This window comes from Zeugodacus cucurbitae, chromosome 2, assembly GCF_028554725.1.
Source record: "Zeugodacus cucurbitae isolate PBARC_wt_2022May chromosome 2, idZeuCucr1.2, whole genome shotgun sequence".
In the NCBI taxonomy this organism is placed as follows: Eukaryota; Metazoa; Arthropoda; class Insecta; order Diptera; family Tephritidae; genus Zeugodacus; species Zeugodacus cucurbitae.
The window spans coordinates 27,526,366-27,541,704 of NC_071667.1; the positions used below are offsets into that span (position 1 = coordinate 27,526,366).

The following is a 15,339-nucleotide window of genomic DNA, read 5'->3' on the forward strand; positions in this document are numbered from 1 at the left end:
GCCAGGGCCTCGTTAACCTCAAACAGGGAGTGCCGCGCTTAAATGAGGTTTATTGATAATCGCATGGCAGAGCCTATATATTCGCTTTTCCATCCCAGATCCCCCTTCCTAGTCTTTTGCTCCCCCGCAAAGCTATAATACATATACATATGTCGTATGTCCTTTATTTAGTTCGTTGTTGTGTTTAGCTTCAGAAAAGTTCCTTGGGGACTACGAAATCTAAACTTTGTCCTTTATTGGCAAAAATTTGCTAAACTGTAATCTCATGCAATATATAGAAAACAATTTCGTCAAAGTTACCCTCATTATCTTCATTTCTTTTATACAAAAAAGGGTAAAATAAGCTTCTTAATATAAGCAAGTATAAGCAAGGAAGGACTAAGTTCGGGTGTAAACGAACATTTTATATTCTCTCAATTTATGTATTTCATTTTATTAATATAACACACAATTTGACCCACATATTCGTCATATATATGGTATAAAGTCCATTGAAAGTTGGAAACCATAATATTAGGTATATGGGAGCTAGGTAAAGTTTCACCCATTTTAGGCATATTATTAGAATAGACATATTACCTACAAATTTCTTAAAACTAAATTAGAGACTTACCTATATTTTCGTTAAAAAAAAGATTTGAAGCTCTGAGGTCCTCATATGGGGCCTTGAAAACCTATGGTCCGATTTCGGCGATTCTTAGAAAGAGGGTGCCACATAAACGCAGAGGGTGCTTATTTATGCAAAGTTCTGTTCCGATATCTTCACTAGTGCTTGATTTATTATATATATTGTAAAGTAAACGATTCATATCGAGATATGGTTTTTGACCCACGCCCATTTAAAACTTTGTATACCAATTTGAGTGCAGCTCTTCCGTAAGGTATCTAGTGTTTTTCCCTACTGAATTAAAGTATTGTTTGTAGTTTTCGAAGGAGGGAGAACATGAGGTTATACTGTCTTATACGCTAGACAGACGGCAAAGTTATTCCCGATTAACTGCGCTTTTAATCAGTTCCAATTTTGTGGGTGACAGAATCAATTATTGCGGTTGTTAGCCGCACAAATAGTACAAAATCACTAATTATTAAAAAAATAGATATAAATACGTTATTATTATTACTTCCATTTTAGAAAAAATTAGCAAGCGTATGTTTTTGTTTACATTTAATTGAAAAACATCTGTCAGTACTGCATATTTTCATTCACAATAGATAAAAAGCGGCCATGTTTAACAATGTTGCCAACGAAAATGCCACGAACTCCCACTAACTTTCTAAAATTTTGAGGATTAAATGGGAGTTAGTAAACGGCGTTAACTGAGATAACTCTCGAATTAACCCCTATTAAAGCAGTTATTCCGAGTTAACGCCGCCGTCTGTCAGGGGTATTAGCAACTTTGTTGCTAGAGTATAAAAACGGCTCAATAACGCGAGCCATCAACATGTTCATATTTTTCCACTTTGTATAAAAATAACGACAAAAGTAAAATATCTCTATTACAACAAATTCACTTTCACAACTATCCACGGCGAGATATTTTATTCGTAAAGCGCACTGACAAGACCATTTTATAAAGAAAACAGAGTTTTAGTTTAGACACTGAAAAACTGAATATGAAATGTTTGATAAATTGCAAAAATTTTATGAATTAGAAAGTTGTTGAATTTGTAAAGTGCACAGAATAGGGCTGTTATTCTCATATATTTAGATTCCATTGATTTTTGTGAAATTCGGTGAAATTCAATTTTTGATAATAAGCCAAGCTCTGCCTCTCTATCTCTCTCGCTCTCTCTCTCTCTAAATACTCTGCAACATAATCGATGACTTATGAAGAGCATAACCTTATTATCTATCTTGAAAATTCTTCACCATCTAAGTGCACAAATTGAAGCTTTGCCAAGACAGCAGACAGTTGTTAAAAAGCTTCCATTATGAAAGTACTAGTGAATTATTTGCCGCATTTGATCTTCCTCATCTTCACGTTAGTGATAACAGTGCAAACAAAAATGATATTAAAAGCTGGTAAAATTAATATGTTCTAAAAAAGAAGGCAAATTTCATAGTTTTTTTTTTTTAAATTATCAGAAGGCGAGCCATGCGAATGTAAGTTTGAGAACTGCACTTGTAAAACATTCAGTAATTGCGACGTGCTGAGCCAAGAGGGTGATATATCATATTGTAATAGAAGAAGGGGTATCGTTTGCTGTCCCGAAGAGCCTAACTACATAATCAATATCCCTCCAGTATTGAAGTCAGAATTGGGTGAGGAGTAAAATTTTACTGAATTGAATTTCGATCTGATTTATTTTTGAAAATGTTCAGCCTGTGAAAGATACACGAAAATGATATCTAATGAATGTTCCCAAAAATTTATAACGGGCGGAAAAATAGCTAAATTGAAGGAATTTCCACCAGCTGCTTTGCTAGGCAATTTCAACTCTACGACTAACGAAACTAAATGGTTCTGTGGCGGTACGCTGATAAGTGAACGCTTCGTTTTGACTGCGAGTCACTGTGGGAATGGGTAGGTCAATAAAATATTACAAAAATATTCTGTTTCCTAAATTTTGCTGTAATGAAATCAGGGTCCATAGCAATAAGCCAGTCTGTGATTTGTTTTGCAAGTAGGCACATATTCGAAATGCCATAGCTTAAGTTATCGATAGATTTGAATTGAATTGTATCATTCTATTATTGCATCTCTGGCAACTGTCGGTATTCTGATAATGTTCAAGGTTAACGTCGTGTAGTCCGTAACTTTTTGGATGGCATTAAGAGCTCATATTGGGATCGTATATTTCAAAAGCAAGAACTATTCAGAAGGTATATCTCGTAAATATACCATATTCATCGTTGAATCATATTGTTTTGCTGTTCCGTTTAAGTGTTCAATAAAATTACAGTAGAGGTTGTCAGATAAACGAAGCAAAATAGATAAATTGTTTGAGGAATCCGAAATCCAGAAGATTGAATTAGCATAAATTTAAAAACCTACTAAAATTTCAATATATTTATTAGCTAATTGTTAACTGCAAACTGTTTACAGTGATCCCATAAATGTCGTGCGACTTGGCGATGTGGACTTCAGCACCACGAAAGATGATGTGGGAGTACAGCAGTTCTCAGTCAGCAGAGCGATATCGCACTCGAGATACAACTTTATGAACAACACTTCAAAGTACTACGATATAATGTTGTTGGAATTGAATGGCACAGTCACTTTCACGGACTATGTTCAACCCGCTTGTATACTCACACCAAATTTTATGGCATACAACCAAGACCAATATTGGGCCGTTGGTTGGGGCTACACTGGCGCATTGGAGGAAATGTCTCCACAATTGCGCCGCGTCCTATTAAATAAAATGGACAATGTCAATTGTACCGAGATTTCAAATGAAACACAGGATTTGCAACGCGGTCTTCGTGATCGTGTACAATTTTGTCTGCACGGAGAAACCACGGATACGTGCAAAGGTGACTCCGGTGGACCTATACTTATAAAATTTCCCCATTATCTGGAATCTAGATGTTTGTATATGGTCGCCGGTGTAGTATCGTTAGGCCAGCAGGTATGTGGTGAACAGGATATACCAAGCATAAATATAAATGTTACAGCTTTTGCGGATTTCATCCAATTTCATGTGTGGCCATAAAGTGCACGAATCAGTTGGACTTCAAATTTGTGGTATAACGGAAGTAGGTGTTGTAATGAATCTATTTCGAAACCGGCTTAAGTTATCGGTAGATTTGAATTGAATTGTATCATCGAATTTCATGTATGGCCAAATAAAAATTAATAAAAAAAAAACAAAGAAAAATATGTGGAACAAGATCAATAAAATTACACCAATGTTGTTTATATTTAATGAAATTAGTCAAAATCTTTTCGTAAGAGCTACATAAGTTTGGATTTAACCGAAAATTGTATGCTCTTGGAATTTGTTATGCTCAAAAGAGTAGAAATAAGATATACATATACATATACATATATTGGTAAAGGTTTTTATTAAACAAATAAGGAAAACTAAGTTCGGTTGTAACCGAAAATTTTATATACTCGCAATTTATTTATGATTTTTAAGATAACACACAATTTTACCCATATATTCAGTATAAAGCCCACAAGAATAGCGAAAGTCATTCTATATAGTATATTAAGGCTGAGATAATTCCTCAACCGATTTCACTCTTTTGAATTGGCACTAGTGTTTAGAAATCATATTTAATTCAAATTTCCTTCCATAACTTAAACTTCCTTAACTCGAACATCTCTATAACTCGAATTCTTGAATTGGCAATATGATATTACACTTATGGATTGCTTAAATCATGTAACAAAGGCATGGGATACAGACGTCAAGAGACAAACAGTAGCAAAGTGCAACAAACAAAATTACATAATACATATTTTAACGTCTTTTAATAAAACTTTATGCGAAGTAAATAAACAAAACTGTGCATAAATCTATATTTAACAGCTTTTTGAAAAATGTATGTTTTGTTGTAAATTTCCATATCTCGAAGTTTTTTTGTGGATTATGGAGATTCGAGTTAGAGAAGTTCCACTGTACATTACGAATAGATTACCATCTCATCGTTTCATAAAGATATCTTAATTTTTACCCAAGTTATCGCTTGCATGGACAGACGGACAGGCAGACGGACGGACAGACATCCGGATTTCAACTCCACTCGCCATCCTGATCATTTATGTATATATATCCCCATATCTAACTCTTTTATTTCTTGGTGACACAAACAACCGTTATTTGAACAAAACTATAATACTCTGTGCAACATGTTGCGAGAGTATAAAAAATTGATGAAGATTTCTATCTCGCATCACAGTGGTCACCGCAATAAAAAATCAGAGAAAAACTCAAAACACGCTATAATTATAATTATAATATGAAATCGAAATTCTGACCCACTTCTGACAAATTAGAAAGGCCAAAAAGAATTCTGAAGTGCATACAAATACTGATTTGAATCTATAAACGCAAGAAGAAACATTCGCTTTGCTTTGGATGGACTGTGCATAATCAGCCTAATGTATGTCACTAACTCCTCCAACCGGAACATCTCGGTGTCGTGGCTCCCACTTTATAATATCGTGCACATCAGTATACTCGAATGTCTTTGCGAATTGACCGAGAATACCTGATCGGTTGCATAGTTTTAAAAACGCAGTTAATGTGGTTTTTGATTGACGCACGTTTTATAACAGGAATACGAAACCACCCATTGATTGTCAATGTCAACGGTTGTACCATTACATGCGTAATTGATGTGATTAACCACCATGTTCAGTCTCTCTAAGACGATACAATTGTTAACCATCGATATTGTGGATTGTATTCTTTACACAATTTTTTGGACAACTTTTCGTACATTTTCTATTGTCTAAGTTTATAACACCGCATGAATCATGGATCATGTTGGCTGTAACAATATCATACAATTCTTGACCGATATTCCAATCCGGAATTTTCATGAGAGATAATTTTATAAATTTCAGACTGTACATATATTGCCAAATACAGAGGAATGTATAATCAAGTTCAACAACGATTCGTTGGTTTTAGTTATTCCAGCTACATTACAAACAATAGCATCTTGAAAATGAATGTAGTTCTCAGCTCAATGTTTCATTTTAGACATGGAGACATGGAGCTCAGTGACATGCAAATGTACAGTAGAATTATGTATACAACGAATAAAGAATATGTATATATATAATTATTATGGTTTTAATTGATTTATGTGAAATTCCGTGAAATTCCATTTTTGACGATAAGCCGAGCTCTCTATCTATCTTGAATATTGCTCAGCATCTACACACACACATATTTTGAAGCTTTGCTAAGACAGCAGACATTATGAAAGTACTAATCAATTATATGCCGCACTTGATTTTCCTCAACTTCACGTGAGTGGTAACAGTGCAAACAAAAATGAAATAAAAGATGGTAAAAATAATATGTTCTAAAAAAGGAGCATATTTCATAGTTTTTTCTTAAAATTTATCAGAGGGTGAGCCATGCGAATGTTAGTTTGTGAACTGCACTTGTAAAACACACAGTAATTGTGACGTGCTGTTGTTATAGGATAAGGGGTATCGTTTGCTGCCCTCCAGAGCCTCTCTGCTTCAATGTCACACCAGTATATCAGAAAAATATTCTGCTTCCCAAATTTTGCTGAAAAGAAATCAGTGTCCATAGCAGTAAGGCGCATGCTACACGTTCAATATATATCGTCATATTTCCTGTATCGCGATATTTATTGAACGTTTAGTATGCAATAATGAAGGATTACGATCCATATCACAAAATATGTTACACGTTCAATATTTATCGTGATATTAGGATCGCGATCTATATGGAATATTGATGGATTGCGGGTGAATACTTCGCGACTGCTAGACGTTCAATGTATATTACGTCAATATTTATACGATGCTAGTTGTGTTTTCACAAGAAAAAATATCTTAACAAGTAAGGGAGGGCTAAGTTCGGGTGTAACCGAACATTTTATACTCTCGCAATTTATTTATTTAACTTTATTTATATTATGTAATATACAATTTGACCCACATATTTGTCACATATATTGTATAAAGTCCATTGAAAGTTGGAAACCATAATATTAGGTTAGAAGCACCGAGGTCCTCATGTTCGATACATGGGGCCTTGAAAACCTATGGTCCGATTTCGGCGATTTTTAGAAATGGGCTGCCACACTATAAATACAGTATTTGTACAGTTTACTTGTGCTCACTTTATATATTGTAAAGTAAACGATTCAGATCATCTTCTAAGTTCTGGTATATAGGAAGTAGGCGTGGTTGTGAAGCGATTTGGCCAATTTTCACAACATATTATTGGGACGTAAGGAAACTATTACAAACCAAGTTTCATTGAAATCGGTCGAGTAGTTCCTGAGATATGGTTTTTTACCCATAAGTGGGCGACGCCACGCCCATTTTCCATTTTGTAAAAAAATTTGAGTGCAGCTTTCATCTGCCATTCCTTATGTGAAATTTAGTGTTTCTGACGTTTTTCCTTAGTGAGTTAACCCACTTTTACTAATTTTCAACCTAACTTTTGTATGGGAGGTGGGCGTGGTTATGATCCGATTTCTTTCATTTTTGGACTGTATTAAGAAGTGGACACTGCAGAAAGTTTGGTTTATATAGCTTCATTGGTTTGCGAGATATGTACAAAAAACTTAATAGGGGGCGGGGCCACGCCCGCTTCCCCAAAAAAATTTCATCCAAATGTGCCCCTTCATAGTGCGATCCTTCATACCAAATTTTATTTCCATAGCTTTATTTATGGCTTAGTTATGGTACTTTATGTGTTTTCGGTTTTCGCCATTTTGTGGGCGTGGCAGTGGTCCGATTTTGCTCATTTTCGAAAGCAAGCTTCCTATGGTGAAATAGGTGTGCCAAGTTTCATCAAGATATCTTAATTTTTACTCAAGTTACAGCTCGCACAGACGGACCGATGGGGGGCCAGACAGACATCCGGATTTGAACACCACTCTTCACGCTGACTCACTTTGGTATATATAACCCTATATCTAACTCGTTAAGTTTTGGGTGTTATAAACAACCGTTATTTAAACAAAACTATTATACTCTTTTAGCAACTTTTTTGCGAGAGTATAAAAACGCTCAATAACTCAACAACAACATGTCAACATGTTCATATTTTTCCTCTTTGTATAAAAATAACGACAAAAGTAAAATATCTCTATTACAACAAATTCATGTTCACAACTATTCACAGTTGCAAGAGCATTTTACTTTTTAACAGTTTATAAAGAAAAAAGCTTTTTATTTTAGACACAGAATCGAAATCGAATCGTATCGAAAGCAACTGTGTCAACCTCCTACAATTACTACGGCGCTAACCTTAAGGTCCAGACCCAATGCTGGATGGCTTTACTTGCTTTCGTTGACTTTGCGTACTTTGAATGCTTGTATGACCAAATGACTGCTTTGAACGATTTCAAAATAATGTCACAATCACTGTTGCCACACACTTAATTTTTTGTAAATCAAAAAGTCAATCAAAACTTGGTAATAATTTCATGTTAAATCATATATTATTATAAACTCTTTGTAAATTTCTACATAAATATATCAAATCTTTTAAATATTCTACATTTTAACTATTTGTACTGGCAAACGCATATGTGATAATTATTTGCGTGTCAATGTAGCATCAAAAAAATTACTGAAATTGGTACATTTCGCCCAAACTGGTAACTCTAGTTACAATATCAAATGTCAAAAGCCCCAGAAGCGCTGGCAAATAGAGCATAGAGCTATTTGAAACTTCAAGCGCTTGAAGCAAAGCTGCATTTGGTCTCTTTTCATGTGCTGTAGTGTAGTTCTATTCAGTTTTGACAGTTCCCACAGCAAAGCAAGCAAAGCCAGCCAGCATTGGGTTTGGACCTTTACACTACAGCGCAACACTCTAAATTACAACCCTAGCTTTTAATCCTTTATTCCTTTTCCTATGATATTCATGTTTGTACTTAAGCAAGAATTAACAATAAACTCACTCTCTCTAATTGTGGACGTCAAGCAGTAAGCATCTTTTATTTATTCTCGCGCCTACTCGTACCTACGCATTCACATTGGTACATACTGACATACCGCTATACACGACTACCGATCCCCACGCCTGGTGACTTCTACATCTGGTGACCCGTCAGGTAAATTGAACACAACAACAAAGCTGAAGCAATAAAGCTTAAGCTACTCATTCGAATGGCGTTAAACGACAGCCATGTGGTTTCTGGAAACCGCTACTCCGATGTCAGTATTTTGGATAATCCAAACTCTACTCCACGATTGCCATTACCAACGATGACAGAGGACAATATCGAAGCTGATTTTTATTCATTGGATTTTTGGTTTAGCGCTTCTTCGATAAACAGCGACAATAAGAAATACGACATCGTTCTCGCTAGTGTGCCGCCTAAGAAGTTGATGGAGCTTCGCTGCATAGTGGACGCAGCACCGACTAATTTTAAATACAAGTACATCCAGGAGAAAATAATCGAACATTTTTCGGACAGTCAAGTTCTTAAGGACATGGTTCTGGGCGATCGACGCCCCAGCGAACTATTCAACGAGATGAAAAGCGCAGCCGGGCCGACTCTGAGTGACAGCATTTTGCACGATCTGTGGGTAAGCCGACTTCCTCCATACGTACAATCAGCAATAATAGCCACAAACGTCGCTATGGTGGAAAAGCTCAAAATCGCCGATTCCATCATCGAAAGCATCGGGATTCGCAACAACAACACGCAAGAGGTACTCACGCTTAGTGAAGTTTCTAACCTCAAACTCGAAATAGTGGAACTAACCAGGCAAGTGCATAAACTTTTTAGTAGAAAGGGATCAAACATTCGTTCGCGATCACGCTCTAGGTCACGTGGACCCCATACTCCGTTAAATAAACCGGATAAAACGTTATGTTGGTACCACAACAAATTCGGCGCGAAGGCAACTAAATGCAGAGAGCCCTGTAATTTTGTATCATCGAAAAAATCATCGTAGGCCAGCTCGGCTGCTACAGTTTTAGATTTAGGCAAACCATCTAAAACTGTCCAAACATACCATTTACGCATATACGACACGTCAGCAAAAATGCATTTTTTAATAGATACCGGTGCGGACGTCTCCGTTATACCAAAGTGCGCTAACACAGCCCGAGCTTCACCTAACGGTATGCAACTGTTTGCTGCAAACGGTTCGCCCATCTCTGTATACGGTGAGGCGATCCTCAAACTTAACCTCAATTTACGACGCCAATTTATATGGAATTTTCTAATTGCTGATGTTTCTCAAGCAATTATTGGTGCTGATTTTCTAGCACACTTCGAACTTTTAGTCGACCTAAAAAATAAATGTCTACTCGATCGCAAAACCGAATTGAAGACGGTTTGCGGAATAGACAAAACTCATATACTCGGCATTAAATCATTTAACGCAAATTCAACTTATTCAAATATTCTCGAGGAATACGGTGACATCACACGCTCGCGACCGCTTAATACAGCAACGAAATCGTCAGTAGAGCATCGGATAATCACCACCGGTCAACCAGTATTCGCACGACCACGACGTCTCTCACCCGAAAAGCTGAAAGCTGCTAAAGAAGAATTCGATTCTTTACTGAAACTGGGCATTTGCCTCCCATCCAGTAGTAATTGGGCAAGCCCATTGCATATGGTACAGAAAACTGATGGGACATGGAGGCCATGCGGAGATTATAGAGCCCTGAACACAGTAACAGTTCCTGATCGATACCCGTTACCATTTCTACACGACTTCTCCAACATCTTGGCCGGAAAACGCGTCTTTTCGAAAATCGATTTAAAGAAAGCCTTTCATCAAGTACCTATTAATAAAGAAGACATCTGTAAAACGGCTATAACAACCCCCTTCGGACTCTATGAATTTACACATATGACCTTCGGTTTGCGCAATGCAGCACAAACTTTCCAAAGGCTAATAAATGAAGTTCTTCGTGGTTTATACTTCGTCTTCGTTTATCTCGATGATGTTTGCATTGCATCCACATCGGAAGAAGATTATCAAAATCACCTTCGTCAAGTTTTTCAACGATTAAGGGAGAACAACCTCACTATCAACGTTAGCAAATCCGAACTCGGCGTCTCGGAACTACGATTTCTCGGACACTCTATTACGAAAGATGGTATTCGACCATTACCAGAACGCGTTGAAGCCCTACGAAATTTTAAACAACCGAAAATTGTCAAGGAATTGAAGCGTTTTCTAGCAATGCTCAATTTCTATCGGCGTTTCATACCGAACGCACTGAAGAACCAAGGCCCTCTTTTCGACATGGTACGCAGTAATCGTCGAAACGACACCACACCGCTTACATGGTCAGCAGAAACGTTGGACAGATTTACAGCATGTAAGGAGCAACTAGCCAACTGTACATTACTCGCTCATCCACTACACAATACGGAACTTTCCTTATTGGTAGACGCGTCAGATTTCGCTGCTGGTGCTGTATTAAATCAAATCGTGGATGGTGCCCTACAACCTTTAGGATTTTTCTCGTAAATTCACTAGTGCTGAAAAAAGATATAGCACTTACGACAGGGAGCTGACAGCCGCATACCTAGCATTACGACATTTTAGATACATGGTCGATGGTCGCCGATGTCATATTTACACCGATCACAAGCCGCTTATTTACGCTTTTCAACAGAAGCTTGACCGAGCTTCTAATCGACAGATTCGTCAACTCGACTTCATAGCACAGATCACAACCGACATTCGTCATGTCAGTGGTGAAGATAACGTTACAGCAGACCTGCTTTCACGCATAAATGCTCTTTCCACCGAATCTTTAAATTATGACGATTTGGCTGACGATCAATCCAACGATGAGGAGCTTCAGAAACTCTTAAGTGGTAACGTAAATCATTCACTTAATCTACAAAGTTTCGTTCTACCTTTCAGCTCCAAAAGTTTATACTGCGATACCTCAACTGGACGCTTCCGACCGTTTATAACCAAAAAGTTTAGAGATACATTTCTACGATCAATTCACAATCTGTCTCACCGAGGCATAAAAGGTACAACTCGATTAGCAACTGAACGCTTCGTTTGGCCTGGTATCCAACGAGATAGCAGAAATTTAGCTCGTTGCTGTCTGCAGTGTCAACGGAATAAAACTATTCGACATAACCGTAGTCTTTTTCAACGTCAGAAATCTCCGACTCAACGTTTTACACACATTCACATCGACTTAGTTGGACCATTTCCACCCTCAGATGGAAATCGTTATTGTCTCACTATATTGGATAGGTTTACACGCTGGCCAGAAGCACTGCCTATTCCAGATATAACTGCACAAACCGTCGCCAAAGCACTTTTAAATGGTTGGATCTCACGATTTGGTGTACCTGCAACCATCACATCCGATTTAGGACGCCGTTTGAAAGCGCTCTGTTTCAACAGCTACTACAACTAGTAGGCACTCGTCATTTTCGTACTACGCCATACCACCCACAACCAAATGGACTTGTCAAAAGATGGCATCGTACTTTAAAAGCAGCACTCCTATGTCACAACACTAATCAATGGACTTCGTATTTACCTCTAATATTATTGGGATTACGATCCACGTACAAAAACGACTTAGATGCATCACCAGCCGATCTAGTTTATGGAGAGAATCTCCGATTACCCTCAGAATTTTTTACGGATACAAAACCAACGATCAACGAAACAGACATGGTCAAATAACTACGCAAATGTATGAGAGATCTACGACCAGTGGACACCGCTTGGCATACAAAGCAAAAAGTATTCGTGCACTCAGGACTGAAAACCTGCGAGCAAGTATTTATCCGAGATGACCTAATACGACCTTCGCTATCGCCACCATACAAAGACCATACAAAATCATTCAACGATTTCCTAAATATTTTTCAATAGATGTGAACGGCAGCATAGTTAAAGTTTCAATCGATCGATTGAAACCAGCTTTTATCGCCACTTCCCAAAGTGTCTAGGAGGGGAGTACTGTGGCAACCTCCTACAATTACTACGGCGCTAACCTTACACTACAGCGCAACACTCTAAATTACAACCCTAGCTTTTAATCCTTTATTCCTTTTACTATGATATTCATGTTTGTACTTAAGCAAGAATTAACAATAAACTCACTCTCTCTAATTTTGGACGTCAAGCAGTAAGCATCTTTTATTTATTCTCGCGCCTACTCGTACCTACGCATTCACATTGGTACATACTGACATACCGCTATACACGTCTACCGATCCCCACGCCTGGTGACTTCTACATATATAACCCTATATCTAACTCGTTATGTTTTGGGCGTTACAAACAACCGTTATGTAAACAAAACTATTATACTCTTTTAGCAACTTTTTTGCGAGAATATAAAAACGGCTCAATAACTCAACAACAACAACATGTCAACATGTTCATATTTTTCCTCTTTGTATAAAAATAACGACAAAAGTAAAATATCTCTATTACAACAAATTCATTTTCACAACTATTCACAGTTGCAAGAGCATTTTACTTTTTAACAGTTTATAAAGAAAAAAGCTTTTTATTTTAGACACAGAATCGAAATCGAATCGTATCGAAAGCCAATGGAAAGGGTTCAGCGGCTGGCGGCTTTTTGCATAACGGGGGCACTAAAAACCACCCCAACGGCGGCTCCTGAAATAATACTAAACCTGCCGCCTATAGATTTCTTTGATGAAAACAGCGCGGCAAAATCGTCGGGACGCCTTATGGCAGCAGGAGAATTTATGCATAGAACCTTCGGGCATAGCTCAGTGGGTAATGGCAGTTTAGCGGACACCGAATACCTGACCCCATTTTTCAAATGGGAAAGAAGGTTCAAAGTAAACTTAGAACGAGATGGCTGGCGTAAGGGCATAGCACCTGCACGCAATAATTTAAACATATTTACGGACGGCTCGAAAATGAAGGACGGAGTAGGCGCGGGGATATACTGTCCGGAGTTAGGTGTAAGTCAACCATTCAAACTACCGGATCACTGCAGTCTATTTCAAGCGGAGGTGTTTGCAATGGGAAAAGCCGCTGAGCTATCCTTAAGCACACCAACAGGATACTCTAATCAATCAAGGCAATATCCTCCTTCAACATATCGCCCAAAAGTGTCTTGTGTGGTAGGACAGCAGTGGATGATGTCGTTAGAAATAGGCGACTTCAATTCTACTGGGTGCCAGGCATAGAGGGTAACGAGATAGTGGACGAGATTGCCAAACGCGGCGTAAAACTGTCATCCGAAAGCATTATCAACGAAGATAAACCTATACACCATCTATATGATGATTTAGACAGAAACTTGGAAAAAAGTTCAAAGCGCGCTGGAAGAATATACCGGATGCAAAACCGCAAAAGTTATGTGTAAGGCGATAGATAAAAAGTACATGAGATTTATATTGACGTTCGATAGAAGCAAATGTAGGAATATGGTCGGCGTACTCACTGGTCACTGTCTTGTGGCGGCGCACGCCTACCAGATGGGGCTGATAGATAGCGAAGACTGCAGGAAATGTCAATAGCAAGGCACCAGAGACACAATTGAACACCTCTTCTGTGAATGTCCTGCATTATCAAGACTACGGCTTCAGCATTTGGGGACTACACATTACGTTAATCTGGAAGTGATTTCGTTGGTGATGCCACAAAGCCTTTTGAAATTCGCAAGAAGCGCAGGCATCTTAAAGGATGATTACTCCTCATTAACTACGTGACGGCACTCCAACTGGTATCGCAAAGAACCAAAACTGGTCTATGTGTGACTTTTTAGCCTACCAGAATAACCTAACGAATACGAAATCTATACTAATATTATAAAGAGGAAAGGTTTGTTTTTTTGTTTGTTTGTCTCGAATAGGATCTGAAACTACTGAACCGATTTGAAAAATTCTTTCACCGTTGCTTTCTTTAATCGCGAATGCTGCGAAAACGATTGAAGATATAACAAAGTGATGTACTACAATTTTGTAGATATTATTATTATTGTCACAATAATCGATTTTATATAAAAATTAATTAAAATACCACTACTTGAAAAGGATCTTTATTTGTACCTTAGTATTAATCCTTATCGAAATAAATGATTTATTATTTAAGACCGCTTCAAAACCTTTATATAACTTTTTGAATTATTAGATTCTGACATTCCATTCAAAAGATATCACTAGTTAAAAATTTTGAAAAGCCGCTCGGCGACTAACTATGCGTTGTAGAGTTGTAGGCGTCACTCGGGCACGGGGGTACGGGAGGGGGGTTAATATCACTCGCATGGTCGGCTCCTTACTGAATGGTCGTGTGCGGAATTAAAAAAAAAATAATTTTTAATTAATGATAATATAATATAAAAATGAATTGCTGTTCGTTTGTGCCACAAAAAAACGAGAACGGCCGACGAGAACGAAAGTGAGTAAATATGGAAAAATTGCGAGGAAGATAATAATAAGAGAATTTTATTCGAGTTGACAAGAAAAATATAAAAAGAGAAAACAAAAAAATAATATTTTGAAGGTTGTCATTGTTGCTTTGTTAAAATATTTTTGTTATTGTTCAATTGTATAAGGTTGTGTCGATAGCCCAAAACAATTTGTAACAAATAAGGAAAGGCTAAATTCGGGTCCAACCGAACATTTTATACTCTCGCAATTTATTGATGTAATTTTATTAAGATAACACACAATTTGACATATATATTCGCCATAAAGTCCAAATAGCCAAAAATAGCGCTTTAACG

At 37.4% G+C, this 15,339-nt stretch overlaps 2 protein-coding genes across 3 annotated transcripts; both read left to right on the forward strand.

The window, feature by feature from the left end:
• Positions 1 to 1,861: 1,861 nt before the first annotated feature.
• On the forward strand, positions 1,862 to 3,848 carry LOC105213671 (venom protease). 2 transcript variants are annotated; one of them, XM_011186658.3, is made up of 5 exons: positions 1,862 to 2,023; positions 2,087 to 2,263; positions 2,324 to 2,525; positions 3,048 to 3,573; positions 3,660 to 3,848. In XM_011186658.3, the coding sequence occupies exons 1-5, from the start codon at positions 1,933 to 1,935 to the stop codon at positions 3,693 to 3,695; spliced, it is 1,032 nt and encodes a 343-aa protein (XP_011184960.1). In that variant the 5' UTR covers positions 1,862 to 1,932; the 3' UTR covers positions 3,696 to 3,848. The 2 variants fall into 2 exon arrangements, with proteins under 2 accessions (XP_011184960.1, XP_011184959.1); XM_011186657.3 differs by having other exon boundaries at positions 3,048 to 3,848.
• Positions 3,849 to 11,199: 7,351 nt separating this feature from the next.
• On the forward strand, positions 11,200 to 12,033 carry LOC128919933 (uncharacterized). Its single transcript, XM_054225770.1, has 2 exons — positions 11,200 to 11,475; positions 11,770 to 12,033. The coding sequence occupies exons 1-2, from the start codon at positions 11,200 to 11,202 to the stop codon at positions 12,031 to 12,033; spliced, it is 540 nt and encodes a 179-aa protein (XP_054081745.1).
• The last annotated feature ends 3,306 nt before the right edge of the window (positions 12,034 to 15,339 follow it).